General features: G+C 38.0%; 1 protein-coding gene across 3 annotated transcripts in view; it reads left to right on the top strand.

The window, feature by feature from the left end:
• The window catches only part of GRM1 (glutamate metabotropic receptor 1), a 460,907-nt gene that overhangs the window by 295,198 nt on the left and 138,401 nt on the right, over positions 1 to 27,308 (top strand). For all 3 annotated transcript variants that reach the window (XM_033235141.1, XM_033235142.1, XM_033235143.1), the window contains exon 3: positions 11,975 to 12,210. In XM_033235141.1, coding sequence (XP_033091032.1) covers positions 11,975 to 12,210 — 236 coding nt within the window. The remainder of the gene's footprint in view (positions 1 to 11,974; positions 12,211 to 27,308) is intronic.

Here is a 27,308-nt window from a genome sequence, read left to right as displayed (position 1 = left end):
CAAGCCTGTAATCCCAGCACTTTGGGAGGCCGAGACGGGCGGATCACGAGGTCAGGAGATCGAGACCATCCTGGCTAACACGGTGAAACCCCGCCTCTACTAAAAATACAAAAACTAGCCGGGCGAGGTGGCGGCGCCTGTAGTCCCAGCTACTCGGGAGGCTGAGGCAGGAGAATGGCGTAAACCTGGGAGATGGAGCTTGCAGTGAGCTGAGATCTGGCCACTGCACTCCAGTCCAGGCGACAGAGCGAGACTCCGCCTCAAAAAAAAAAAAAAAAAAACAATTATCTGTTCTATGAACACTTGTTAAACCATCTGGTAAATCTAGTATTATTTTAGTGAGTACATTTTAAACTACTGATTTCATTCTTAAATATACGATTGTTCGGATTTTATATTTCTTAAGTCAGGCTTACTAATTAAGCTTTTCTAAGAAAAGGGTTAGGATTAAATTTTATCGGCTTAGAGTTAAAATTTACTGGCATCAACTTTTTCATAGTATTTTAATTAATTTTTGAAAAATTCATCCTGTATCTGAAGTTACATTATATTTTAATTTTATCCTAAATATTGTTTATTTGTGCCTTCTCTCTTTTTCATCCATGACAATAATCTCAGAGGACTGAATATTTTATTAATGTTTTCTAAGAACCAACTTTTAGGTTGGTTTATCATTTTTATTGCATCTTTCCCCCAATTTTACTAGTTTTTCCTTTATTTTATGTTTATTCTGTGTTCTTTTCTATTTACTTAAGTTGAAAATAAGCTCATTTATTTTCAGCTTTTCTCTCTTTTTTTTTAATATAAGCATTTCTGGGAATAAATTTCCTCCTAAGAACTCTTTAAGCTACTTCCTATGAATTTCAATATCTGGTATTTTTCTTTACATTCAAATAATATGTTTTAAGTTTCATTTATGACTTCTCTTTTTACTTTTTTGTTATACTTTAAGTTCTAGGGTACATGTGCACAACATGCAGGTTTGTTACATATGTATACATGTGCCATGTGGGTGTGCTGCACCAATTAACTCATCATTTACATTAGGTATATCTCTTAATGCTATCCCTCCCCCAGCCCCCAACCCCATGACAGGCCCCAGTGTGTGACGTACCCCTTCCTGTGTCCAAGTATTCTCACTGTTCAATTCCCACCTGTGAGTGAGAACATGCGGTGTTTGGTTTTTTGTCCTTGCGATAGTTTGCTGAGAATGATTATTGCGGCACTATTCACAATAGCAAAGAGTTGGAACCAACCCAAATGTCCATCAATCATAGACTGGACTAAAAAAATGTGATACATATACACCATAGAATACTATGCAGCCATGAAAAAGGATGAGTTAATGTCTTTGTAGGGACATGGATGAAGCTGGAAACCATTTATGACTTCTTTAACTTCAATTTCCTTAAAAGTTTAAAGTTTTTAGTTTCCAAGTACTTGGAGGTAGACTTGTTGGTTTTTTTTAAAAAAGATTCTAATTTATGATGCTCAGAGATGTGGGCTATATGTTAATTTTTAAAATATGTTGAGACTTACATTATTAACTAGATTAATTTAAAAATTTCCATGTATGCCATTGAAACACGTTCTCCTCTGTTAAGGAGATCCTATATATGTTCATTAGACCAAGCATCAAGCATGTAAATTGTGTTAAAATATTCTAAATCTCTAACAAATTTTGCCAGCTTCTTCTATTAATAACAGAGTAGTAAGTTAGACTACAAACAGAGAGATTCACATAGAGGAGACAGGTTTCTTTTTATCAATTTACTTTCTATCTTGCTGTGTTACTTACTATACAAATTTCAAATTATTTTATCTTCAGAGACACTGACTTTCTTTATTCCTGATAAAGATTTATGCCTGAAAATAAGTTGTATCTTACATTACTATAACATCCTCTACTTTGTGTTGGATAATACTTGTTTGGTTAATCTCTTATTATCTTTTACTTTTAATTATTCAGTACATTCATATTTTAGAAAAACGTGTTAAAAACAAGATATAACTATCGATGTTTTGCTTTTTAATTTAATAGAAAATCTCTGTTTTTGTTTTAACCTGGCGAATTTACATGTAATCACTGATATATGTGGAATTAGTGCCATCAGCTTATCTTGCGCTTGCTGTTTGTCTTACCTTTCCAGTGCTCTCCCCTACTTTCCTGCCTTCTGTTGGAGAGTTTAGATATTTGATTGATCGTTTAGGATTGGATTAGTTGGATATTTTAAACAGTATTTAATTTTGTTTTGGCCATTTTTCTGAGAATGTTATCATCTATCCATTTGTTTTATTTTATTTTATTTTTTTCTTTGAGACGGAGTCTCACTCTGCCACCCAGGCTGGAGTGTGCAATGGTATGATCTCGGCTCACTGAAACCTCTGCCTCCAGGGTTCAAGAGATTTTCCTGCCTCGTCTCCCAAGCAGCTGGGATCACAGGTGCCCACCCCCACACCTGGCTAATTTTTTTTTTTTTTTTTGGTAGTTTTTAGTATAGACGGGGTTTCATCATGTTGGCCAGGCTGGTCTCGAACTCCTGACCTCAGGTGATCCGCCCACCTCACCCTCCCAAAGTGCCAGGATTACAGGCATGAGCCACCTCACCCGGCCTATCCATTTCTTTTAACTATTCCATGTCACCATGTTTTTGGAATTTCTCAAAGCATAGTGCTAGGTTTTTTATCTAGTTTTAGAATAATTGTCTTTTAAAAGTAAAGTTTAACTCATTTGTGAATCTGATGTTAGTTTAGTGCTCTAGTGTGTGTATGTATATGTATATTATTGAGAGATTATCTTTGTAGGTATATTTTCTCTTTTAAAAACTTTTAGGTTCGAGGGGACATGGGTGGGTTTGTTACATAGCTAAACTCGTGTCATGGTGGTTTGTTGTACAGATTATTTCCTCACTGAGGTACTCCTAGTACCCAATTGTTACTTTTTTCTGCTCCTCTCCCTTCTCCCATCCTTCACCGTCAATGGGGCCCCAGAGCCTGTCGTTCCCTTCTTTGTGTTCATGTGTTATCATTTAGCTCCCACTTATAAGTGAGAACATCCTGTATTTGGTTTTCTGTTCCTGCATAAGTTTGCTAAGGATAGTGGCCTCCAGCTCCATCCATGTTCCCGTAAAAGACATGACTTCATTCTGTTTTATGGCTGCACAGTATTCCATGGTGTATATGTACCACATTTTCTTTATCCAATCTGTTATAGATGGGCATTTAGATTGATTCTGTGTCTTTCCTATTGTGAATGGTGCTGCAGTGAACATTCACATGCATATATCTTTATGGTAGAATGATTTATATTCCTCTGGGTATATACTCAGTAATGGGATTGCTGGGTTGAATGGTAGTTCTGTTTTTAGCTCCTTTTAATTGACAAATACTAATCCTGTATCTTTATGGAGTACAATGTGATGATGTGATACATGTATACACTCTGGAATGATTAAATCAGACTACTTGACATAGCCATCACTACACATACTTATCACTGCTTGGTGGTGAGAACATTTAAAATCTATTTTTTTGGCCGGGCGCGGTGGCTCAAGCCTGTAATCCCAGCACTTTGGGAGGCCGAGACGGGCGGATCACGAGGTCAGGAGATCAAGACCATCCTGACTAACACGGTGAAACCCCATCTCTACTAAAAAATACAAAAAACTAGCCGGGCGAGGTGGCGGGCGCCTGTAGTCCCAGCTACTTGGGAGGCTGAGGCAGGAGAATGGTGTAAACCCGGGAGGCGGAGCTTGCAGTGAGCTGAGATCCGGCCACTGCACTCCAGCCTGGGCGACAGAGCGAGACTCCGTCTCAAAAAAAAAAAAATCTATTTTTTTAACAATTTAAAAATACACAATACATTATTATTAACTATAGTCACTATGCTATGATACACTGCTAGAATTTGTTCTTCCTGTGGAACTGAATTTTGTACCGTTTGATTAACATCTCCCCTTTCCCCATCTACCCTGCCTCCCAGAATGATAATTCAGAATTCCATTGATTTTAAAAGTGTCTTTAAATTTTGACTTCCGATGGCATTTCATTTGGATCCTAGGGATTTTCAATAATGTTAGATGAGTTTTTATGAGAATATCTAGACTTATGGTTCTTATATAGGCTGTGTAAATTCAGACATCACTCATGTGCATGATGACTTTACTTTATTACTTTTTCTACCACAGTCCTTGGACTGACTTAAGCCTCCTCAGGCAACACTTCCAGTTCCATTCTATTGGATTTCACAAGACTTCAAATATCCCAGTTTTCTACTTGGGTCTCAGCTTCAGCTGTCTGACTTCTGCAGTTCATGAAGCCATCTTTCACAGCACCAGACGGGTGTTAGAATCTATTTCCAGTCTCCAGGGCCTCACAGGCTATTGTTGATAAGCATTCCCTGATGCATATCATTTGGCTTTGATTTCTCTCACCATTGCTAGCACCTGGGAATTATTTTTTGTTTCTTTATTGTATTTCATTTTAATATATACTTCTATATTCAGGAGAATATCTGCATTAACTTAGTTGACTACATTTTGAAAAGTGTAAACAATTTTTTTTTTTTAAATGGAGTCTCGCTCTGTTGCCCAGGCTGGAGTACAGTGGCACTATCTTGGCTCACTGCAACCTCTGTCTCCCAGGTTCAAGCAATTCTCCTGCCTCAGCCTCCCCAGTAGATGGGACTACAGGCGTCCGCCACCACGCCCGGCTAATTTTTTGTGTTTTTAGTAGAGACGGGGTTTCACCATGTTAGCCAGGATGGTTTCAATCTCCTGACTTCGTGATCCGCTCCCCTTGGCCTCCCAAAGTGCTGGGTTTTCAGGCATGAGCCACCACACCCGGCCAAAAAGTGTAAACAATTTTTTAAAAATATTCTGCTTTTAATGAAAACATCAGGGGATACTTTGGGTACTTAGGGTGAATTAGCAATTCATAGAGTTATTGACCCCAAACTGATGAGGACATGTTTTTTTTTCAAACGGCAGGATCTAGAAATTAAAGATTATAGTCACTTGCACTGGGTCTGTTAGAGGGATTTGTTAATGAGTTACTAAACCATTGGATTCGCTTTTGAAAAGCCACAAATTGCTGTGCTTTGAACTTTTGTTCAAATAAGAAAAAGATATCAGTATTCAAAAAGAACTAAAAGAGATTCTGACAACCTGGCTGGCATCTCAGAATACAAGGGAGCAGCACTGGAAAACTGTCTATATGTGCACTGCTGCCTGTTATGCTACCATGGTCTTTAGATACTCATTTCTTAGTCTCTCTTTCCATTTCACTCTGTGTTCTTTTCTTCCTTTCTTCCTCAAATTACTGAAAACATACAGTTACATTCTCTATGGTTCTGAAGAATTATTCTTGCTGCCTGAGGCCCTTGAGCTGGGAGTTTCATTTTAGCCATTGCAATGACACCGCAACCCAAGAAACTGCCCAGACAGGCATGATTGCCAAGAATAACTCAATATTCTCACAACTTAGTCATAACTCATTCATTCTCTACATTCATTTTATGAACCCCTCACTCATTATTATTCATGATACCTACCCTCCCTGACTCCATATATACTTTTGTGCCCTTTTCACATATGACTTTAAATTGACTGAGGGTCAGACGATCTATGGTCCTTACTAAAGACCCCTTTTTTCTCTCTGTTTTTTACAGAAATGTGCATAGCTCTTGCTTCCAGTCCCCTGTCTGAAGCAGAGCCCTACTCTGAACTCCAGGGCTGCTTTAGAATGAGAGATTACTAAAAAATAGGTGGTAATAGAAATTTTAGTAATGAGGCTGAGCCTATGGGATGAGTTCACTTTATGACCTAGTGAAGCCAAAGTCTAAAACTTCAAATTCCACTCAAACCTTGCAGAACTTCAATTTCAAAACCAGGTCCATTCTAACCGAATTCTAGTGAAGTCCTGTAGCCAACAGTTTGCAATAACACAAGATGATTTTGGGGCCATATGGAAATCTCTCAAAACAAAATGTGAAGACCTTTTTGGAAGGGACTTTACATATCTTCATGAGGTGTTTGAACAGTGAGGTGTGTCTGAGCTCATAGTGACAGAAATAGGGTCTACAGAGTAAGGTGTGAGGAAGAGAGCTGTGACTTGCTCTAAGCCCTGATGGGCTCATTGATTTCTCTAGTTTTGCTCTCAGAAGTGACTCATTAATCTAGATTATCAAAATGTTCTTATAGAAAATGTCATCTTCACTTCTTAACAAAGACTTTACAAAAGCAATGAAAACACATCACAAATTTAAAGAGTATCAAATATACAGTAGATAGCTGAAAAACAAAAGTGTCTACACAAATACCCTGTCTTCTGATTAATGTAAACCTGCTTAGCCTAGAGTTTCATGGCAAAGTTCAGTCACAGCTGCTTGTTCCTATCTTAGGACCTTTGCACAAGCTGCCCAAAGACTTCCTTCCCTCTGACCTTCACCTGGCTCGAGCCTTCATATAGCTCACATCTCAGTATTAAGTGTTTTCTCTTCAAAGTTGCTTATCAAAGCACTTGATACTTTTCCTGGCCACCCAATCAAAAATACATTCCTCTTCATTCCTATTACACGACTATTTAAAAATTCCTCTATCTGACCTACATCACCATGTGATAATTTATTTTGATTGTAACTTTAATATCACTTTCTCCTTCCATCCACATATGGATTTACATGCCTGGTAATTTTTTATTGGATGTCAAACATTGTTAATTTTACCTTGTTGAATACCAAGTATTTTGCATTAAAAAAGTTGTTGAACTAGTTCTGGGAGGAAGTTATTTTGATCCTCTTATATTTTGCTTTTATGGTTTGTTAGGCATGACCAGAGTGGTATGTAGTCAAAAGCCAATTTTTCTTCACTATTGAGGCAAGACCCTTCCTAACACATTAACCAATTCTCCTTGGAATATAAAGTTTTTCACTCTAGTTGTTAGAAACAGTTACTACTCCCAACAATACATGGCCTCCAGTTGCTACTCCTTCAAATCATACTGGTTGATTATTTCCTCACCCTCAGGTAATTTCATTACATAAATGGCTAATATTCACCTGAATACTTGTGGGAGATGTACTGCAGACCATTCTCTTTTGCCGTAGCATCTCTTCTCCAGCATTTGCCCTGTAAACCTTGGCCACCCTAGGTTGGTAGACTTCCAGCTCCTTTTTCTCAACTCTGCAAATCTACTGGGTTGTACCTGAGTTCCCCACAACCTCAACCTTGTTGTGTCATGGTTTGAAAACATGCAAGCAGTAAGCTTAAAAAAATGTAGTGTTCACCTCATTTCTTGCTCAATAAATTAATAAACTTATTCATTTGATAAATGTCAAATGAATATGACACATGCTATATTTCTTCAGCCTTTGTGAATATGGCTAACATTGTAAATAATAGAATTTCATGTTTGTTTACATATGTTTAAAAAATATCATTTGATTATAGTTTCCATCTTTTCCCGATTATATTGTAATCTCTGGAATATTTTAAAGAATTATAATTTTATTATCAGGTACACACAATTACTTGAACTCATAACACAAATAAAATTGCTTTAGTACCTAGACTGCAATTATTTTAATTGAATGAAAATAGGTTTTTTAAAAATGTTTTTTGCACATTTAAAAAATACTATTGTATTTCTGTTTTTTTCTGTCATTTTACTAATTAAATTAGTTTAGCTGGTATAATGCAAAAGTAACATTCATACAGCCCCTGTCAAATTATAATTGGTGGAAGCAGAAGTAGTGTTTTCCTGTTGTTAATATTAGAATGTATAAGGTAGAAGAAATCTTCTAATTATTCAGGTTTGAAATGTGAAATTTTATAGGCTGATTGGAAAATAGCCTCATGAAGAATTGCTGTATAAAAATATTGAGGGGGCATAGGAAATAAGAATTCTTGTATGTTAGTGAGAAATACTTAAGACATACAGCTTTCTGTTAAACAGTTCACAATATATAGTTTTATTTCCAGACCCCAGCTACAAAAAAGAACTCATAACCGAGAAGCAGATGGAGCAGCAGAAGCTGCTAGAGGCAGTGAATGTGCTTCACAGAGAGCCCAGTGCTGTCTGAGGCTGGGTCACTACCTAGCACAGCAGGATTCACTCCAGACACTTGGAGAGTGACCAGGTACCTGCAGGTCATCTCAGGGCAAGCATAGCCTAGTTTACACCCTGCCACCACCATCTAAGAAAGATCCTCTACCAGGAATCAGCTATGCTGCTGGCTCGCTGTTTTAAAGTGTACTTCAGAGAAAATTCATCAAAACGACATCCTCACACAGAATCCCAATGCAACAAAATAGCAAAAACCCTTTAAAATTTTCTGAAAATGCATTTGACAGGTCATACAAAGATGGAACACTTTGAAAGCATAAAAACAGAGAATTGCTTTAGAGATGTTTTCCAGTGACTTTTTTTTTTTTGTGATAGCATTCTCTAACACCTTACCTGTGATAGATTTAAGATATCATACAAACCTTTAGCGACTAAGTCTTTAAAACATATCCACCAAGTAATCCCACTTGAATATTTTCCTTGTATCCTGGTTCTCCTTGATTTTATGACCTCCTAGATTGAATACCAACTCTAACTTCTGAAAGAGGAGGCACTTATAGTGAGGGTGAAGGTCTTCAACCAGTGGTTAAGGAGACTTAGAATTTCAGACCACTAAACCATGTGACTTAAAATTTCTACATATTCACAAAGTTTTCGTGCTACAAAAATCCCTTCAATGCTGGTGGGTTCAAGGGCAGTAAGTCACACTTTTCCCTCCTTCTAGAATTGACACAAAGCATTTGCCTTTACAAACTAAGCTGTTAATATGCTTTAAAAATGCACATAAACATCACAGCATATTCATTTCATACACATTTTTATGATGGTGACTTTCTTGTATAGACTGTAAACAAAACAAATTTCACATATGATTAAACCTTGGGGAGAAACACACTTCAACCTTAACCTTCACGTCAAAAAGCAGTTAATTTTTTCAAGTTATAAGTCATTTCGATTTTTAAATATTTACCCTTAGACAGAATTTCTTCGAAGTCTAACTGGTCTTATTTTTGTCCTCGTTTGTGTCATGAACTATAGCTCAAATCTTCAAATTGCTGTAGATGTAGTTAAGATGTAAATATAAATACATTTAAATGTAAATAATTAAACTGGTTTGAGCCTTTCTGAGCAGACTGAACATATGAGAAAATAAATGAGTTAGTCCTTTTAAAATCAATTTGACTGGCCATCATATTCAGACATGGTAAGCAGAGGACTCACCAGAACAATAGGCAGGTCATTTACCATGAGGGAGGAGAGCAGAATGACCTGATTGAGTAATAGGCTTACAGCACTTTGAGGACTTCCCATGGGCTTCAGACTAACAGTGTCTAGGCTGGGATTTATGCACCCACCCCCATCTCACGCCATACTTCTTTCTATTCTCTAGCTATACTAATTCTTTCTAAATTCCTCAAATGTGCCAAGCTCTTTCTTGTATGTTAATCTGCCAGGAACCTTCTATACTAAACCCTCCCTTCTCCTCACCTGACTAAAGCTGACTCCTCTTTTGGGTCTCAGCTCAGCCATCACCTTCTTAAAGAAGCCATCTCTAATTACCTCTATCCCCCACTGCCTCACACACACAGGCTTGGATGCACATACAAAAGCATGCACACGTGCCATATCTACACACTAGATTAAGTTAAACCCCAAGCTATCTCTCCCCATGATACTGGTTGCCTTTCTTTTTTTTTTTTTTTTTTTTTTTTGAGACAGGGTCTTCCTCTGTTGCCCAGTGGCAAGATCATGGCTCACTGCAGTCTCAGCTTCCCGGACTCACAGAATCCTCCCACCTCAACCTCCCAAATAGCTAGGACCACAGGTGTGGACAACCATATCCAGATTTTTTATGATTATTATTATCATTTTGTAGAGATGGGGTTTTTCTATGTTGCCCAGACTGTTCTCAAATTCCTGAGCTCAAACAATCTCCTGCCTTGGTCTCCCAAAGTCCTAAGATTATAGGCACTTCTCTTTCTTTAGCCTCATAGAGTTTGCAATTCTTGTTTAGTGTCTGTTTTCCCCACAAGGCTGTAGCACCATGGGGGCAGAGGATAATGAGTCTTATTCTCAGTTGAATTCATAGCAGAACATCTGGCACACAGTAACTGCTAGGAACACACGGAAGGAAGAAAAGAAGAAAGGAAAAAAGAAAGAAGGAAGGAAGGAAAGAAGGAAGGAAGGAAGGAAGGAAGGAAGGAAGGAAGGAAGGAAGGAAGAAAAGAAGGATCTATACAAAATTGTAGAGTCTCTATCCTAGTGGATTTGGAAGCATATAAAAAAGACATTCTCTGGTGTAACTGGCTAGACTCTACTGTACCTCAAAGTCCCTTTAGTTCTGGGTCAGGTTAAGTCATCTATACCTTCAACATTTTCTGTTGAAAATGCACCTCATGTGTGGGTCAATGGGAAGATTCTAGAGAGGAACTGCACTGCTTAGCTCAGCTAAGTGAAGAGCACATTTATCTCAGTTGATCTCAGGTAGCCCAGGGTGAGATATGGGCACCGATGTTTGCCCAGTCCTTTTTCTGTGAGAAACAAGCAGTAAAATGCTTTCTTTGGCAGAGACTGCATCTTTATATTCCACAAACTTCAGGGCACCACTCCGTGCAGAGAAGAATAAATCCATCCCCTGACCAAGACAGCCTTAATATTCTCTTTAGCTTGACTAAACTTTAGACAGGATTTTTCCTGAGTACAGGCCCCTGACGTCCCTTTTCTAAGAGCATTTACTTTGGAAAACCCAAAACTGTAAATTCTTTCTCTGCCTTGTTGAGATGTAGATCGTCTAGTTTCTTGCTAATTTCAGAAACCAGGGATGTCTTACTGAACGACAAGGACCTGACAGCCATCCCTTTAAATGTAATCATCAAGAATAGTAGTAAACTCCTCCCTTCCAGTTTAAGTGGGACGGTAGGAATCTAATGTGTCAATTAGCAAACACAGATGCCTAATCACATGGGCCAACCTCATGCCAGTGGCCCTCCAGTACTTTTCCACTAGCTCATGCAGTACTTAAAAACTTTCCCATCTTTTATTTTAGCAGAGTTGGGTTCAGTGTCTCTCATATTTTGTGATAGTCTTGAACAGAGTCGTTTTTGATGTTTGACTTTGTCTGGTGCAATTTGTCTTTGATACTATCGTAGGCCTGGCTCACATGTGCACCTGAATTAAACAGGGGCTACATCACTCCTGGTAGGTAGGAATGTTCTAGAAGGTGATCACATTTCAAAAATTCTATCTCACTGAATACAATGTCAGTGAGCTCCCAGTTTGTGAGAAGAATAATTCTTTTTATAATTTGAGGTGAGATTGTTTAATATTGCTATTTTGAAGTAACATTAAACAAATGAAAATATCTGGCTACTTCTATGGGAGGCGGATTTGAATGATGTCCCAGGAGGATAAACTGTGGTTAGCATGTTTCAGAGCTATATCAGTTTTCTGCTCCATATAATGGAGCTCATGTAGTGGTCTCGATTGCAATGTTGAAACCTTGTTGAGCTCTTATTTTGAAGGTCAGCCTCTGAGGTGCCTAGATTTTATTTTCTTCTGGTTTGGAGAGTGGCTGATAGCATTTTTGGCTGAACATCTTCCCTCTCAGTAAAAGTGAATAGCACAGAATCTGATGACTAGTGAACTCATTGAACTTTAATTGTCAGTATTGCTGTCATCATCTCATTACCACTTTCACAATTGTGAAAAACAAAGAAACAAACAGGATATTACGCCTTCAAAACTTTCTACTCTCTACCAAAAAAAAAAAAAAAAATAGTTGTTGGGTAGTAATGCTGGCTTAAAATAGACTGTAGCCTTTGCTGGATTGCTTCATTCATATATAACCCTGAGCTCTATTTGTGAGATGTTTGTCTTTTTCTCTCCCTACCCCAATCCCTGCATTTTTTAGTGATGGATGGGCAGACAGAGATGAAGTCATTGAAGGTTATGAGGTGGAAGCCAACGGGGGAATCACAATAAAGCTGCAGTCTCCAGAGGTCAGGTCATTTGATGATTATTTCCTGAAACTGAGGCTGGACACTAACACAAGGAATCCTTGGTTCCCTGAGTTCTGGCAACATCGGTTCCAGTGCCGCCTTCCAGGACACCTTCTGGAAAATCCCAACTTTAAACGAATCTGCACAGGTAACTTGTGTTCACAAAATAACAACTCAGAGGTTTGGTCATCTCTTCTAGATTTATTGCAGCTTGTTGAATGAGAATACAAGGTGCCAGGGCTAGAGCTCCAAATACAAAATTGCCATCTGTGTTTATAAAATGCTAGAATGAGGAGGAAGTGTGTATTACCCCAGGGATTCGTGGAAATCTGGAAAGACAACTTTGGTCTCTGTTGGAGCAAGTGATAAGAGATAACAGAAGTAAAGGAAAAGCAAACTGAGGAGTCAGGTATCTAGTATTTAAGCCGGAGGGAAGAGGTTTTATGACAAACATGTTTAGGAGAGCTTAGCCGTAGACATAAGTCAGCAGTACTGGTTAGATCCTCTTTTTTTCTCTGTGGCTTGTTTAGATACAGAAGTCAGGAGAAGATGAGGTAATGTGACCCTAAGCCACACCACCAACAAGGGTGTTTGTGGGCACAGGAGCCAAGAAACTGCACTCTGATCTTTCAGTCAGAACAACGTGGGTTCATAGCTGGACAGACAAGCACCATGCGCTACGCACTGATGCCATGCCAAGAAACAGCAGCACATTGTTCCAAGCCCTTTAGGGGCATGGTGAAATCCACAGGATGTCATCCTTGCAACCCCTAGTACTCGCATAACCCAGATTCTGAAGACTGTAACTTTTATGAGTATTATTATTATTGCATAGGAACATTACTGTCCCCTTTCCTTTTTCAGTATTTTCTAGGCTGCCAAGATAAATCATCTATGTCCTTTTGTAATGCCATTCAAAGCAAGTTGTTCTTACTGGGTCGATAGCATAGAATAATGGAGCACTCATGATAATGGGTGATGGAATCTACCCATGACCTAATTTGTATTGTAGAACAGGGTGTGACATGTATATCCTGTATGTAGGCTGAGCAGACATTATTTATAAAGGCACAGAATCATGTCACACCCATGTATAAAACACAGTATATAGCAAAAAAATGGATAGAGAAACATATAATCCATGACTCTTGACCTAGAGAGGCTTGCCATCTCTTTGGGCAAATCAAAACAGTTCACATACGTGAAATAGATAAATAAAAATAGAGGATAATGAGTTTTTACAGGGGATGGTAAGAATATGGCTAATTACATAAAATGTTTCTATTTTCAATAGTATTCATAGTTTGATGTTAGAAAATGCTTTCAGATACCAATATATGTAAATGCATCGATGTATATTTGACTTCATAAGGTTCAGCAGAGCTCATTGGGAAATTGCCTGGTATGAATCTATTTTCAAATAAGGAAGTTTCAATCTTTTAGAACTTCCTCAGTTTGGCTTCTAGGGAGGCCGAGAAAGGCAGGAGAAAGGGGAGACATTGCTAAACAGTAACCCACTTCTGCCACCTGGGTATTTCTACTTTCTCTGAAATAACAGACGTCTCCTTTCTCTGAAATAATAGACACATCAAGAATAAGGATTCTAATGAACCAATAAATCATCCAGGACAGTCTCCTTATTTGCGAAACAGAGGTGATGAGGGCAAACAGGGGAAACAGTTTCACTAGGCTCATAAGGTTAATGGCAGAAAAAAAAAAAAAAAAAGAGAGAACCCACACCCCCTAGAACCATAGTGCCTACTTTTAGACTTAGCATTTGGCAATATGTTATCTCTCATTGCTTTCTAATTGTTTCCTAATAAATGTTTGCCATCTTCAACTGTAGTCAAAGCAATCTTACTTTCTTCATAGAACCCTATACAACACTGATCTCTGGGAACTCAGTCAATTCTTGTTAACTAACTGATCAGTTAATTTACATTTTCATTCAGGGTAGGGAGTTTTGCTGAAAGGTCCAAGGAGAAGAGCAGTGAGGAGCCTACTGAATAAGCAGGGGAGGGTGGTGAATCGGGCAAGGCAGTGGCAAGCAGGGTGAAGAGAAGTGGTTTGATGCTGAAGACATGTTAAGTGAAAGTTGAGATTTGCTGACAGAATTGTCAAGAATAACTGTAATCTGAGCAATTGGAAAGATGGTGTCACCATTGACTGAGACAGAGGAAGACTTCAGGAAAAAAAGATTAGGGAAAGTCCAAGAGGCTGATTTTGGATAAATTAAGTTTGAGATATCTGATGGTGGTCCAACTATAGATGTCATTTTGTCATTATGTTTTATTAGTAAAATTCAGGATACTACTTATTATACATGCTTAGATCATTTACACAAGGATTTCTAGGAAGATATTTTGTTACCTGAGCTCTCAAAACAAGCTAAAACTCTGCAACCAGTTACACTAATATTTTGGGTTTTCAATTGTGACAGTACATAAAATGTCAAGGTTAAAGCTTAAACTGGGTTAGTACTTACAGCAAGAAATAACAATTTACAAATCTTGTTTTATTTTTATGCTGTGCTTGAATCTCAAAGCTATGTTTAAGAGCTTCTTATGTGATTACAATCTTTATGAAACATGTTTATATTTGCATTTTATTCTGGAATCAAGTTCAGCAAATATTTCTCTCTTTTTTTAGGTCTAAGGAAGATAGGAGGTTTATTTAACTTTTCAATTTGGAATTAATTCTTAAAACTTACTTATCTTTTCTGCAGCAAAATTCTTATAATTTTATCTTTAGCAGTGTTTATCTATATTATCTATAATGTATACATTCATGTATACCTACCTTGTTCTTCAGTTTTAATCTCTGTATTTCTGTGAAATTGGCTTCAGTGTTATTGAAAAACAATAAACTTTCACTTCATGTATTATTCTTATCCATTTGAGATCCTTGAATATCAAATGAAGCCCATAATCTTCTAACGAATATGCAGAGACATTTATGAAAATTAGTGTGAGGAAGTAGAATTAACCTTTCCATTCTATTGATAACTACTGTTTCTGTCACTCATTTTTACCTCTTCTAATTGGGTCACTTCTAGTGGTTCGGAAAGGTTTGATATTGCCATTAGTTTCCATAGAAACCATTATTGAACTTAATCCCAGATGTCACTATGTAAATAAAGAGTTTATGGGCACTAGATTGCCAGTTTGGATATTAAAGGTCCTGAGCCCAGACTGAGTAGTTTAGGAATCACTGTGGCTAATTTAAAAGTATTTCATGTAAAGTACACATCACTGCTTAATTAGTTGAATATATCGAGGGATTGGAGCTGTGTTAGAAAAGCACTAACTGAAACATCAAAGCGTAACTTCTAAAAAATTAATCATTGTAGGACAGTGGAAAGAGATGTAAAGTAAATCAGTGTCACTCTCTTCCAGTAAATGTCAGCTGCTTGAAAGATTTGTATCATGTTCGCAATGGCATAGTGCTTTTTCATTCCCGATGAGACTCATTAGAAAGATTCCATAGAAACTGATAGGATGTAGCATTTTGAAGCACTACCACTGGGTCCAGTACCAGTTCAGTTATGTATCAGCTGCATGACTTGCATGACCTCACTTAACCTCGAACCTCAGTTTTGGTAACATGACAACAATATTCACCTCACACAGAACTCTGCATGAATTGAATGAAATAACACAAATGAACTACTTTACAATAAAATAATATAAGTGAAATACTTTGCAAACTGCAAATACTTAGCATAAATGTAAAATGTTACTACTAGTGTCATGTCTTATTAGAAAAGAGGTCATGACATAGATCATTTCATAAAAATTATGTATTTTGTAACTGTAAGTTTAACTTAACTACATCCCAGGATGTGGAAACTAGAAAAAACAAGACAACAATCTTTAATCAATCACCCTCACACAGTTAGTGTCAACATAGATATTTTCTCTTATATTTTCCCATGCAGTCTTTTATAATTTTTTTCTGATGATAAAAATAATACATGCTTAATTTGCTATTGCATGCACTTGAAAATGCACAGAAGCATTAGAAAGCTGAAGAGAATTAAGAATTTGCTCTTATCTAAATATTATAAGTCATTGGTAAATTTTTGGTATATTTTCATCTTTCTTTATATAGTTTCAAATTGTGTATTAATATTATTTTATATATTGCTGTATTAAAAATGTTTTATACATTGATGCATTTCTCTTTGCCGTTTAATTCTTTCATTCTTAATGGCTGCTTAACATTTTGCATTCAGATAAGCTATAATTTAGGCATTTCATTCTTTCTATTTAGGCTGTTTTTGGTTATTGACAATTTTTAAAAATGTTGCAGTGATATAATAAAAATTTTTCATTCTAACTTTCTTTTTTTACATTTTGGATAATTTTCTTAAGTTATATTTCTATAAGTTAAATTTCTAGAAATTTAATCAAAAGATATAAACATTTCTGACTGGGTGTGGTGGCTCATGCCTGTAATCTCAGCACTTTGAGAGGCTAAAGTGGGCAGACGACTTGAGGTCAGGAGTTCGAGACCAGCCTGGCCAACATGGTGAAACCCCATCTCTACTAAAATACACAAGTTAGCCAGGATGGTGGCAGGCACTTGTAATCCCTGTTACTTGGGAGGCTGAAGCACGAGAATCATTTGAGCCTGGGAGGCAGAGGTTGCAGTGAGCCGAGAACATGCCACTGCACTCCAGCCTGAGTGACAGAGCAAGACTCCATCACACACACAAAAAAAAGAACATTTTCAAGCCTTTGTTTTAATTTTTTAATTTTTATTATTTATTTATTTATTTATTATTATTTTACTTTAAGTTCTAGAGTACATGTGCATAACGTGCAGGTTTGTTACATATGTATACTTGTGCCATGTTGGTGTGCTGCACCCATCAACTAGTCAGGACCCATCAACTCGTCATTTACATCAGGTATAACTCCCAATGCAACCCCTCCTCCCTCCCCTCTGTCCATGATAGGCCCCGGTGTGTGATGTTCCCCTTCCCGAGTCCAAGTGATCTCATTGTTCAGTTCCAACGTATGAGTGAGAACATGAGAACATGCGGTGTTTGATCTTCCGTTCTTGTGATAGTTTGCTAAGAATGATGGTTTCCAGCTGCATCCATGTCCCTACAAAGGACGCAAACTCATCCTTTTTTATGGCTGCATAGTATTCCATGGTGTATATGTGCCACATTTTCTTAATCCAGTCTGTCCCAGATGGACATTTGGGTTGATTCCAAGTCTTTGCAATTGTGAATGGTGCTGCAATAAACATACGTGTGCATGTGTCTTTATAGCAGCATGATTTATAATCCTTTGGGTATATACCCAGTAGTGGAATGGCTGGGTCATATGGTACATCTAGTTCTAGATCCTTGAGGAATTGCCATACTGTTTTCCATAATGGTTGAACTAGTTGACAATCCCACCAACAGTGTAAAAGTGTTCCTATTTCTCCACATCCTCTCCAACACCTGTTGTTTCCTGACTTTTTAATGATTGCCATTCTGACTGGTGTGAGATGGTATCTCATTGTGGTTTTGATTTGCATTTCTCTGATGGCGAGTGATGACGAGCATTTTTTCATGTGTCTGTTGGCTGTATGAATGTCTTCTTTTGAGAAATGTCTGTTCATATCCTTTGCCCACTTTTTGATGGGATTGTTTGTTTTTTTCTTGTAAATTGGTTTGAGTTCTTTGTAAGTTCTGGATATTAGCCCTTTGTCAGATGAGTAGATTGCACAAATTTTCTCTCATTCTGTAGGTTGCCTGTTCATTCTGATGGTAGTTTCTTTTGCTGTGCAAAAGCTCTTTAGTTTAATTAGATCCCATTTGTCAATTTGGGCTTTTGCTGCCGTTGCTTTTGGTGTTTTAGACATGAAGTCCTTGCCCATGCCTATGTCTTGAATGGTACTACCTAGGTTTTCTTCTAGGGTTTTTATGGTATTAGATCTAACATTTAAGTCTCTAATCCATCTTGAATTAATTTTCGTATAAGGAATAAGGAAAGGATCCAGCTTCAGCTTTCTACTTCTGGCTAGCCAATTTTCCCAGCACCATTTATTAACCAGGGAATCCTTTCCCCATTTCTTGTTTCTCTGAGGTTTGTCAAAGATCAGATGGCTGTAGCTGTGTGGTATTATTTCTGAGGACTCTGTTCTGTTCCATTGGTCTATAGCTCTGTTTTGGTACCAGTACCATGCTGTTTTGGTTACTGTAGCCTTGTAGTATAGTTTGAAGTCAGGTAGCGTGATGCCTTCAGCTTTGTTCTTTTGACTTAGGATTGTCTTGGCAATGCGGGCTCTTTTTTGGTTCCATATGAACTTTAAAGCAGTTTTTTCCAATTCTGTGAAGAAAGTCATTGGTAGCTTGATGGGGATGGCATTGAATCTATAAATAACCTTGGGCAATATGGCCATTTTCACGATATTGATTCTTCCTATCCATGAGCATGGTATGTTCTTCCATTTGTTTGTGTCCTCTTTGATTTCACTGAGCAGTGGTTTGTAGTTCTCCTTGGAGAGGTCCTTTACATCCCTTGTAAGTTGGATTCCTAGGTATTTTATTCTCTTTGAAGCAATTGTGAATGGAAGTTCATTCCTGATTTGGCTCTCTGCTTGTCTGTTACTGGTGTATAAGAATGCTTGTGATTTTTGCACTTTGATTTTGTATCCTGAGACTTTGCTGAAGTTTCTTATCAACTTAAGGAGATTTTGGGCTGAGACAATGGGGTTTTCTAAATATACAATCATGTCATCTGCAAACAGGGACAATTTGACTTCTTCTTTTCCTAACTGAATACCCTTGATTTCTTTTTCTTGCCTGATTGCCTTAGCCAGAACTTCCAACACTATGTTGAATAGGAGTGGTGAGAGAGGGCATCCCTGTCTTGTGCCAGTTTTCAAAGGGAATTTTTCCAGTTTTTGACCATTCAGTATGATATTGGCTGTGGGTTTGTCATAAATAGCTCTTATTATTTTGAGGTACGTTCCATCAATACCGAATTTATTGAGCGTTTTTAGCATGAAGGGCTGTTGAATTTTGTCAAAGGCCGTTTTACATCTATTGAGATAACCATGTGGTTCTTGTCTTTGGTTCTGTTTATATGCTGGATTACGTTTATTGATTTGCGAATGTTGAACCAGCCTTGCATCCCAGGGATGAAGCCCACTTGATCATGGTGGATAAGCTTTTTGATGTGCTGCTGAATCTGGTTTGCCAGTATTTTATTGAGGATTTTTGCATCAATGTTCATCAGGGATATTGGTCTAAAACTCTCTCTTTTTTGTTGTGTCTCTGCCAGGCTTTGGTATCAGGATGATATTGGCCTCATAAAATGAGTTAGAGAGGATTCCCTCTTTTTCTATAGATTGGAATAGTTTCAGAAGGAATGGTACCAGCTCCTCCTTGTACCTCTGGTAGAATTCAGCTGTGAATCCATCTGGTCCTGGACTTTTTTTGGTTGGTAGGCTATTAATTATTGCCTCAATTTCAGAGCCTGCTATTGGTCTATTCAGGGATTCATCTTCTTCCTGGTTTAGTCTTGGGAGAGTGTAAGTGTCCAGGAAATTATCCATTTCTTCTAGATTTTCTAGTTGATTTGCATAGAGGCATTTATAGTATTCTCTGATGGTTGTTTGTATTTCTGTGGGGTGGGTGGTGATATCCCCTTTATCATTTTTTATTGCGTCTATTTGATTCTTCTCTCTTTTCTTCATTATTAGTCTTGCTAGTGGTCTGTCAACTTTGTTGATCTTTTCAAAAAACCAACTCCTGGATTCATTGATTTTTTGGAGGGTTTTTTGTGACTCTATCTCCTTCAGTTCTGCTCTGATCTTAGTTATTTCTTGCCTTCTGCTAGCTTTTGAATGTGTTTGCTCTTGCCTCTCTAGTTCTTTTAATTATGTTAGAGTGTCAATTTTCGATCTTTCCTGCTTTCTCATGTGGGCATTTAGGGCTATAAATTTCCCTCTACACACTGCTTTAAATGTGTCCCAGAGATTCTGGTATGTTGTATCTTTGTTCTCATTGGTTTCAAAGAACATCTTTATTTCTGCCTTCATTTCGTTATGTATTCAGTAGTCATTCAGAAGCAGGTTGTTCAGTTTCCATGTGGTTGACCGGTTTTGATTGAGTTCTTAGTCCTGAGTTCCAGTTTTATTGCACTGTGGTCTGAGAGACAGTTTGTTATAATTTCTGTTCTTGTACATTTGCTGAGGAGTGCTTTACTTCCAATTATGTGGTCGATTTTGGAATAAGTGTGATGTGGTGCTGAGAAGAATGTATATTCTGTTGATTTGGGGTGGAGAGTTCTGTAGATGTCTATTAGATCTGCTTGGTGCAGAGATGAGTTCAATTCCTGGATATCCTTGTTAACATTCTGTCTCATCGATCTGTCTAATGTTGACAGTGTGGTGTTGAAGTCTCCCATTATTATTGTATGGGAGTCTAAGTCACTTTGTAAATCTCTAAGGACTTGCTTTATGAATCTGGGTGCTCCTGTATTGGGTGCATAGATATTTAGGATAGTTAGCTCTTCCTGTTGAATTGATCCCTTTACCATTATGTAATGGCCTTCTTTGTCTCTTTTGATCTTGATGGTTTAACGTCTGTTTTATCAGAGACTAGGATTGCAACCCCTGCTTTTTTTTTGTTCTCCATTTGCTTGGTAGATCTTCCTCCATCCCTTTATTTTGAGCCTATGTATGTCTCTGCATGTGAGATGGGTCTCCTGAATACAGCAGACTGATGGGTCTTGACTCTTTATCCAGTTTGCCAGTCTGTGTCTTTTAATTGGAGCATTTAGTCCATTGACATTTAAGGTTAATATTGTTATGTGTGAACTTGATCCTGGCGTTATGATATTAAGTGGTTATTTTGCTCTTTAGTTGATGCAGTTTCTTCCTAGCCTCAACAGTCTTTACATTTTAGCATGTTTTTGCAATTGCTGGTACCAGTTGTTCCTTTCCATGTTTAGGGCTTCCTTCAAGGTCTCTTTTAAGGCAGGCCTGGTGGTGACAAAATCTCCAAGCATTTGCTTATCTGTAAAGGATTTTATTTCTCCTTCACTGATGAAACTTAGTTTGGCTGGATATGAAATTCTGGTTTGAAAATTCTTTTCTTTAAGAATGTTGAATATTGGCCCCCACTCTCTTCTGGCTTGTAGAGTTTCTGCTGAGAGATCTGCTGTTAGTCTGATGAACTTCCCTTTGTGGGTAACCCGACCTTTCTCTCTGGCTGCCCTTAAGTTTTTTTCCTTCATTTCAACTTTGGTGAATCTGGCAATTATGTGTCTTGGAGTTACTCTTCTCGAGGAGTATCTTTGTGGTGTTCTCTGTATTTCCTGAATTTGAATGACCAATCAGACGTAGATTTGGTCTTTTTACATAATCCCATACTTCTTGCAGGCTTTGTTCATTTCTTATTCTTCTTTTTGCTTTTGGTTTCTCTTCTCACTTCATTTCATTCATTTGATCCTCAATCGCTGATACTCTTTCTTCCAGTTGATCGAGTCGGTTACTGAAGCTCGTGCATTTGTCACGTATTTCTCGTGTCATGGTTTTCATCTCTGTCATTTCGTTTATGACCTTCTCTGCATTAATTAGTCTAGCTGTCAATTCTTCCACGCTTTTTTCAAGATTTTTAGTTTCTTTGTGCTGGGTACGTAATTCCTCCTTTAGCTCTGAGAAGTTTGATGGACTGAAGCTTTCTTCTCTCATCTCGTCAAAGTCATTCTCCATCCAGCTTTGATCCTTTGCTGGCGATGAGCTGTGCTCCTTTGCAGGGGGAGATGTGCTCTTATTTTTTGAATTTCCAGCTTTTCTGCCCTGCTTTTTCCCCATCTTTGTGGTTTTATCTGCCTCTGGTCTTTGATGATGGTGACGTACTGATGGGATTTTGGTGTAGGTGTCCTCCCTGTTTGATAGTTTTCCTTCTAACAGTCAGGACCCTCAGCTATAGGTCTGTTGGAGATTGCTTGAGGTCCACTCCAGACCCTGTTTGCCTGGGTATCAGCAGCAGAGGCTGCAGAAGATAGAATATTGCTGAACAGCGAGTGTACCTGTTTAATTCTTACTTTGGAAGCTTCCTCTCAGTGGTGTACTCCACCATGTGAGGTGTGGGGTGTCAGTCTGCCCGTAGTGGGGGATGTCTCCCAGTTAGGCTACTCAGGGTTCAGGGACCCATTTGAGCAGACAGTCTGTCCCTTCTCAGATCTCAACCTCCCTGTTGGGTGATCCACTGCTCTCTTCAAAGCTGTCAGACCGAGTTGTTTGTGCCTGCAGAGGTTTCTGCTGCTTTTATTGTTGTTGTTGTTGTTTAGCTGTGCCCTTTCCCCAGAGATGGAGTCTACAGAGACAGGCAGGCTTCCTTGAGCTGCTGTGAGCTCCACCCAGTTCGAGCTTCCCAGCAGCTTTGTTTACCTACTTAAGCCTCAGCAATGGCGGGTGCCCCTCCCCCAGCCTCGCTGCTGCCTTGCAGTTAGATTGCAAACTGCTGTGCTAGCAATGAGGGAGGCTCCGTGGGCGTGGGACCCTCCTGGCCAGGTGTGGGATATAATCTTCTGACGTGCCTGTTTGCTTAAAGTGCAGTATTGGGGTGGGAGTACCCGATTTTCCAGCTGTTGTCTGTCTCAGTTCCCCTGGCTAGGAAAACGGATTCCCTTCCCCCTTGCCTTTCCCAGGTGAGGCGATGCCTTGCCCTGCTTCAGCTCTCGCTGGTTGGGCTGCAGCAGCTGACCAGCACTGATTTTCCGGCACTCCCTAGTGAGATGACCCCAGTACCTCAGTTGAAAATGCAGAAATCACCGGTCTTCTGTGTTGCTAGCACTGGGAGTTGGAGACTGGAGCTGTTCCTATTTGGCCATCTTGCTCCGCCCCCCCCATTTTCAAGCTTTTGAAAAGGAGTTCCAAAAGGCAACTCCTACAAACACTGCTTGAAACTCTATGCATTCTTTTCCATTTTGTTTTGCATAATTATCATCACAGTGTGCATACAATTCTGTATCTTATTTCACTTAGGATTATATTTTACATAGTTTTGATGTTGCTACATGGTCTTTATAACCACCATTTTAATAGTGCCATAATATTCTAACCAGTTAAAATACTATAACTACTAGCCATTCGTATGTTGTCAGACATTTAGATGACGATTAATTTTCCTTCTTACATTAAAAAAAAAACACTGAATATGGTACACAGATTTTTCACAGTTGTTGTTGTTACTGCTTTTGGATTGTTCCTTTACAGTAGATTCCTAAATTATTATTAGTTATTATTAGTAATACCTTGATAAATTTGGGGTCACTTGAAAATATATACTGCATTTTCTTGCAGTATGGCAATATTTGCATATTTAATTTTTGCTGCGGCTAGCAGTATATTAACTGTATGAGTTCATGGGGTTTATTCTGTCCTTATCAGCCTTTTTCACAGCTCAGTAAAGTTATAGCCATTATTTTACTTTCTCTCCACATTCTTTGTACCAATTGAGAGCAGATGGACACAATGCCTTTTCAAATTAGTCTATATTACATTTGGCTATTTTACAAGATATAATGAAATAATTTGGCTGGTATCTGTAATTCTCACCAATAGCTCAGGACTGGTAAGATGATAGCTAGTCTAATGAAAACATTTTAAGACTTTCAAGCAAGGGGACTCTTACTCCAGTAGTTTGGAGGCTGCCATTCACAATTTTAGACTGATACTGATTTCCATAATATATTTGCCTTATTAGGTTTGGAATTTTATGAACTCCACTTGGAATTAACTTATTTTGTAAGGCCAGATAAGATCAGTCCATTACAGTTTGATCCAGATTAAGATGTTCCATAAACTGAGATGGGTTCCAGTTTATTTCAGCCCATTGGGTCCTTTGGTAATAACATCCCTTTGTCTCAGGAATTTTGACCCAAATGTCAATATGCACTCCTGAAGAATATCATTTGCTTTCAACCCAGAAGTTGGTATTATTAGTTGGGGTTTGTGGAAGACATCACGTTTCTTCACCCCTTTTTGTATCCATGCTTTTTGAAATATGGCTTTGTAACTTGTCTCCTCAAGAGGTAGAGTTTTGTCCCCTACCTGTTGAATCTGAATTGACCTTACCATTTATTAACTCCAAGTTTAGGCCTTAAGAGACTTGACCTACTCTCATTTTCTTTCCTGGAACCTTACCTTAGCCATATGAATAAGCCTGAATTTATCTGGTAGAAGATGAGAAATAACATGGATCAGAAACAGGACGACCTCTCAGTTGAGAATGTCCTAGATCAGCCAGTCCCTGGCCACCCCACCACCTGACAGTTGACGCATGAGTGAGCCAAGCTGAGATGAATTATGTCCAACTCAGAGCAGCAGAACTTCCTAGTTGACTCCAGATTCATGAGCTAACTAATTATTGTTTTAAACCACTAAGCCCTGGGATGGTTTGTTATGCAGCATTTTTTTTGCGGCAATTGATAACTGATAAAGGTATTCATAGCTTTATAATCCATGGAGCAATAGTTGGTTTAATTATATTATGGAACATAATTCCTCAACCCAATAGTAGAATGCTCAGTCTTTTCCGGTCATAAGAAGAATGGTGCAATCTTGCACCCAGGATCTCGTCAAGCAAAGCCAAAAAGTTTTATAGATCCTGCAATCAAAAGAATTTTAAAGCACCCCCCCCCCCCCCCCCCGTGCGATCCAAGGCAATTAAACTATTCTACTTGGGAAATCTGCTATGCATACAGGAAGTGCTGAAAAAATGGGATACAGTTACAACTGAGTCAAACAAATACTCTCAAAGCAGTCATAAGTTCTCATACAGTACTCTTATAAGTTGCTTTATGGAAATAGGTTTTACAAGTCTTAAATGTGTTTATATATTTTAGCTGGAAGAATGGAAGTAAACTGACTGTGTGTCTCATCTGGACATTATAATTTCTCAGACAAATCTTATTATCACACAGATGAAGCTCTGAAAGTAACCATTCAATGAGCGCAATATTGGCCTACCTATCTGCAAAATGTGTTAGCCACTAGCCACATGTGTCTATTTGTATTTAAATTTAAATCAGTGAAATTACATGAAATGAAACCTTCAGTTCCTCTGTTTCACTAACCGCAGTTCATATATCAATAGCCACGTGTGGTTGGTGACTACCATATTGGACAGCACAGATACAGAAAACTTCTACTATTGCAGAAAGATCTATTGAACAGTGCTGCTCTAGACTTTCCTAACTCCACCAATACAAGTTTAATTGTTTCTGTAGTATTTGGATATAATTCACAAGTTAGTGATTTGAGACTGATCAACTTGTTGAATATCCTGACCAATTAAAACAGCTGGAAGTTGACTCACTCTTTGGTATGAGCCAAGGCTGCCAGTTTGCTTGGTAATTTCTACAGATCTGATGCCCAACCCAGGGTGGACTGGTTCCCACACAGACCAGACATGTCTTAACTAGCCTAGTTAAGTTTTTAATCCATGTCATTTTTAATATTGGCTTTAATTAGAGAAACATGCACATGTTCTGTCATCCAAAAATTATAAAGATTGATGCAGGGGCATGAGTTATTCGTTCTTTTACTTTATATTAATCTTGATTTGTTTCCCAAAAAGCTCAAATAATTTTTAGTAGCAGATACAGACTTGAAAGTATCTGAGGCATCTAATGCCATTGAGAGATTGAACAGTTACTATTTTATCTTCCATGTGCAAGTGAATTTTATTTTTACTATGCCTGCAAACCCGTTACCTAGAGATTGATCTAAGTTTTATGTACTTTAGTTATTACTAGAATTTGGTTAAAACTATTAATAAATTCTTTAATTAGATCATTTTTCTTCTAATTGAATAATGTATGTGTTTCTGAAGTTGAATGCTCTGTCATGTGGTTCAGCTTGCCTTCTGAACAAGTTTGAAGTGAGTGTTTTCAATGATTAAGATGTATGTTCATAAAGATTTCACCCTGGATGAGTAGTGGTTAGTATTTATTTAGATTTTTTCTATGACATTTCTCCATGTCCTCTACAGGTGTCGCTTCTCATCAGGAGAATAGCTTTGTGTTTCATGGCTTGTACACATTTGCTGCCAGGAAAATTCATATAAAGTCATATTTTCAGTCATGATAAAAAGTAACAGTCGTTCAGGATGGGTGTGACCCAATATACTTGGGGTCTGGCCTATTTACTCTTTTTCTCCTTTTTTATAGTTTTATTAAAGTATAATAGATACATTACACATATTTAAAATGCACAATTTGATCAATTTTGATGTATGTATATGCCCAAGAACATTTACTGCAATTAAGATACTGAACATATTACTTCTCAAATTCCTTTGTGCCTCATTGAAAATCTCTCTCTTCTACCCATCTTCATCCCATCTCCAGGCGGTCACTTATTGATTTTCTGACACTATATTTTATTCGTAATTTCTATACTTCAATATAAATTGAATGTTTATAAAAGAGTACATTATAAACTCTTTTCTGCCTGCCTTCTTTTACTCAGCACAATTATTTTGAGATTCATGATTGCATTGTAGTTAATTTTTTTTTTTTTTTTTTGTAGACAGTCTTGTTCTGTCACCCTGGCTGGAATGCAGTGGCTGGATCTTGGCTCACTGCAATCTCTGCCTCCCAGGTTCAAGCGATTCTTCTGCCTCAGTCTCCCAAGTCGCTGAGATTATAGGCATGTGCTACCATGCCAAATTATTATTATTATTATTATTGTATTTTTAGTAGAGATGGGGTTCCACCGTGTTGGTTGGGCTGATCTCAAACTCCTGACCTCAAGTGATCCACCCGCCTTGGTCTCCCAAAGTGCTGGAACAACACTTAACTCCTTTTAATTGATGGGTAGTGTTCCATTATTTGTATATATCATAATTTGTTTATTTATTTACCTGGTAATGAGCATTTGAGTTGTTTCCAGGTTTTGGTTGTTTCAAATAAAACTGCTATGAATATCTTTATACAAATATTTGCATAAACATATTCTTTCATTTTTCTTTGGTCAATTCCTAGGAGTGTAATGGCTGCATCATGTGGTAAGTGTGTGTTTAACTTCTTTTAATTCACCTGTTGGTCCTATTCACTATGGAGATGTATGATTGGGAAAATAGCATCATAAAGGGATTGAACACTGAGAAGATAAATGGCTTGTTAAAGTGCAAAAACCACTGAAACTTCTGAACTGCTTCTTGAAGAGTGTATTCCATCATTCCATTATGTTTTTTTATTTGCAGGTGGCAGTTAAGGTGAAGGG

Source organism: Trachypithecus francoisi, unplaced genomic scaffold (assembly GCF_009764315.1).
Source record: "Trachypithecus francoisi isolate TF-2019V2 unplaced genomic scaffold, Tfra_2.0 Lachesis_group15, whole genome shotgun sequence".
NCBI classification, from domain to species: Eukaryota; Metazoa; Chordata; class Mammalia; order Primates; family Cercopithecidae; genus Trachypithecus; species Trachypithecus francoisi.
This window is presented reverse-complemented; position numbering and strand designations above follow the sequence as displayed.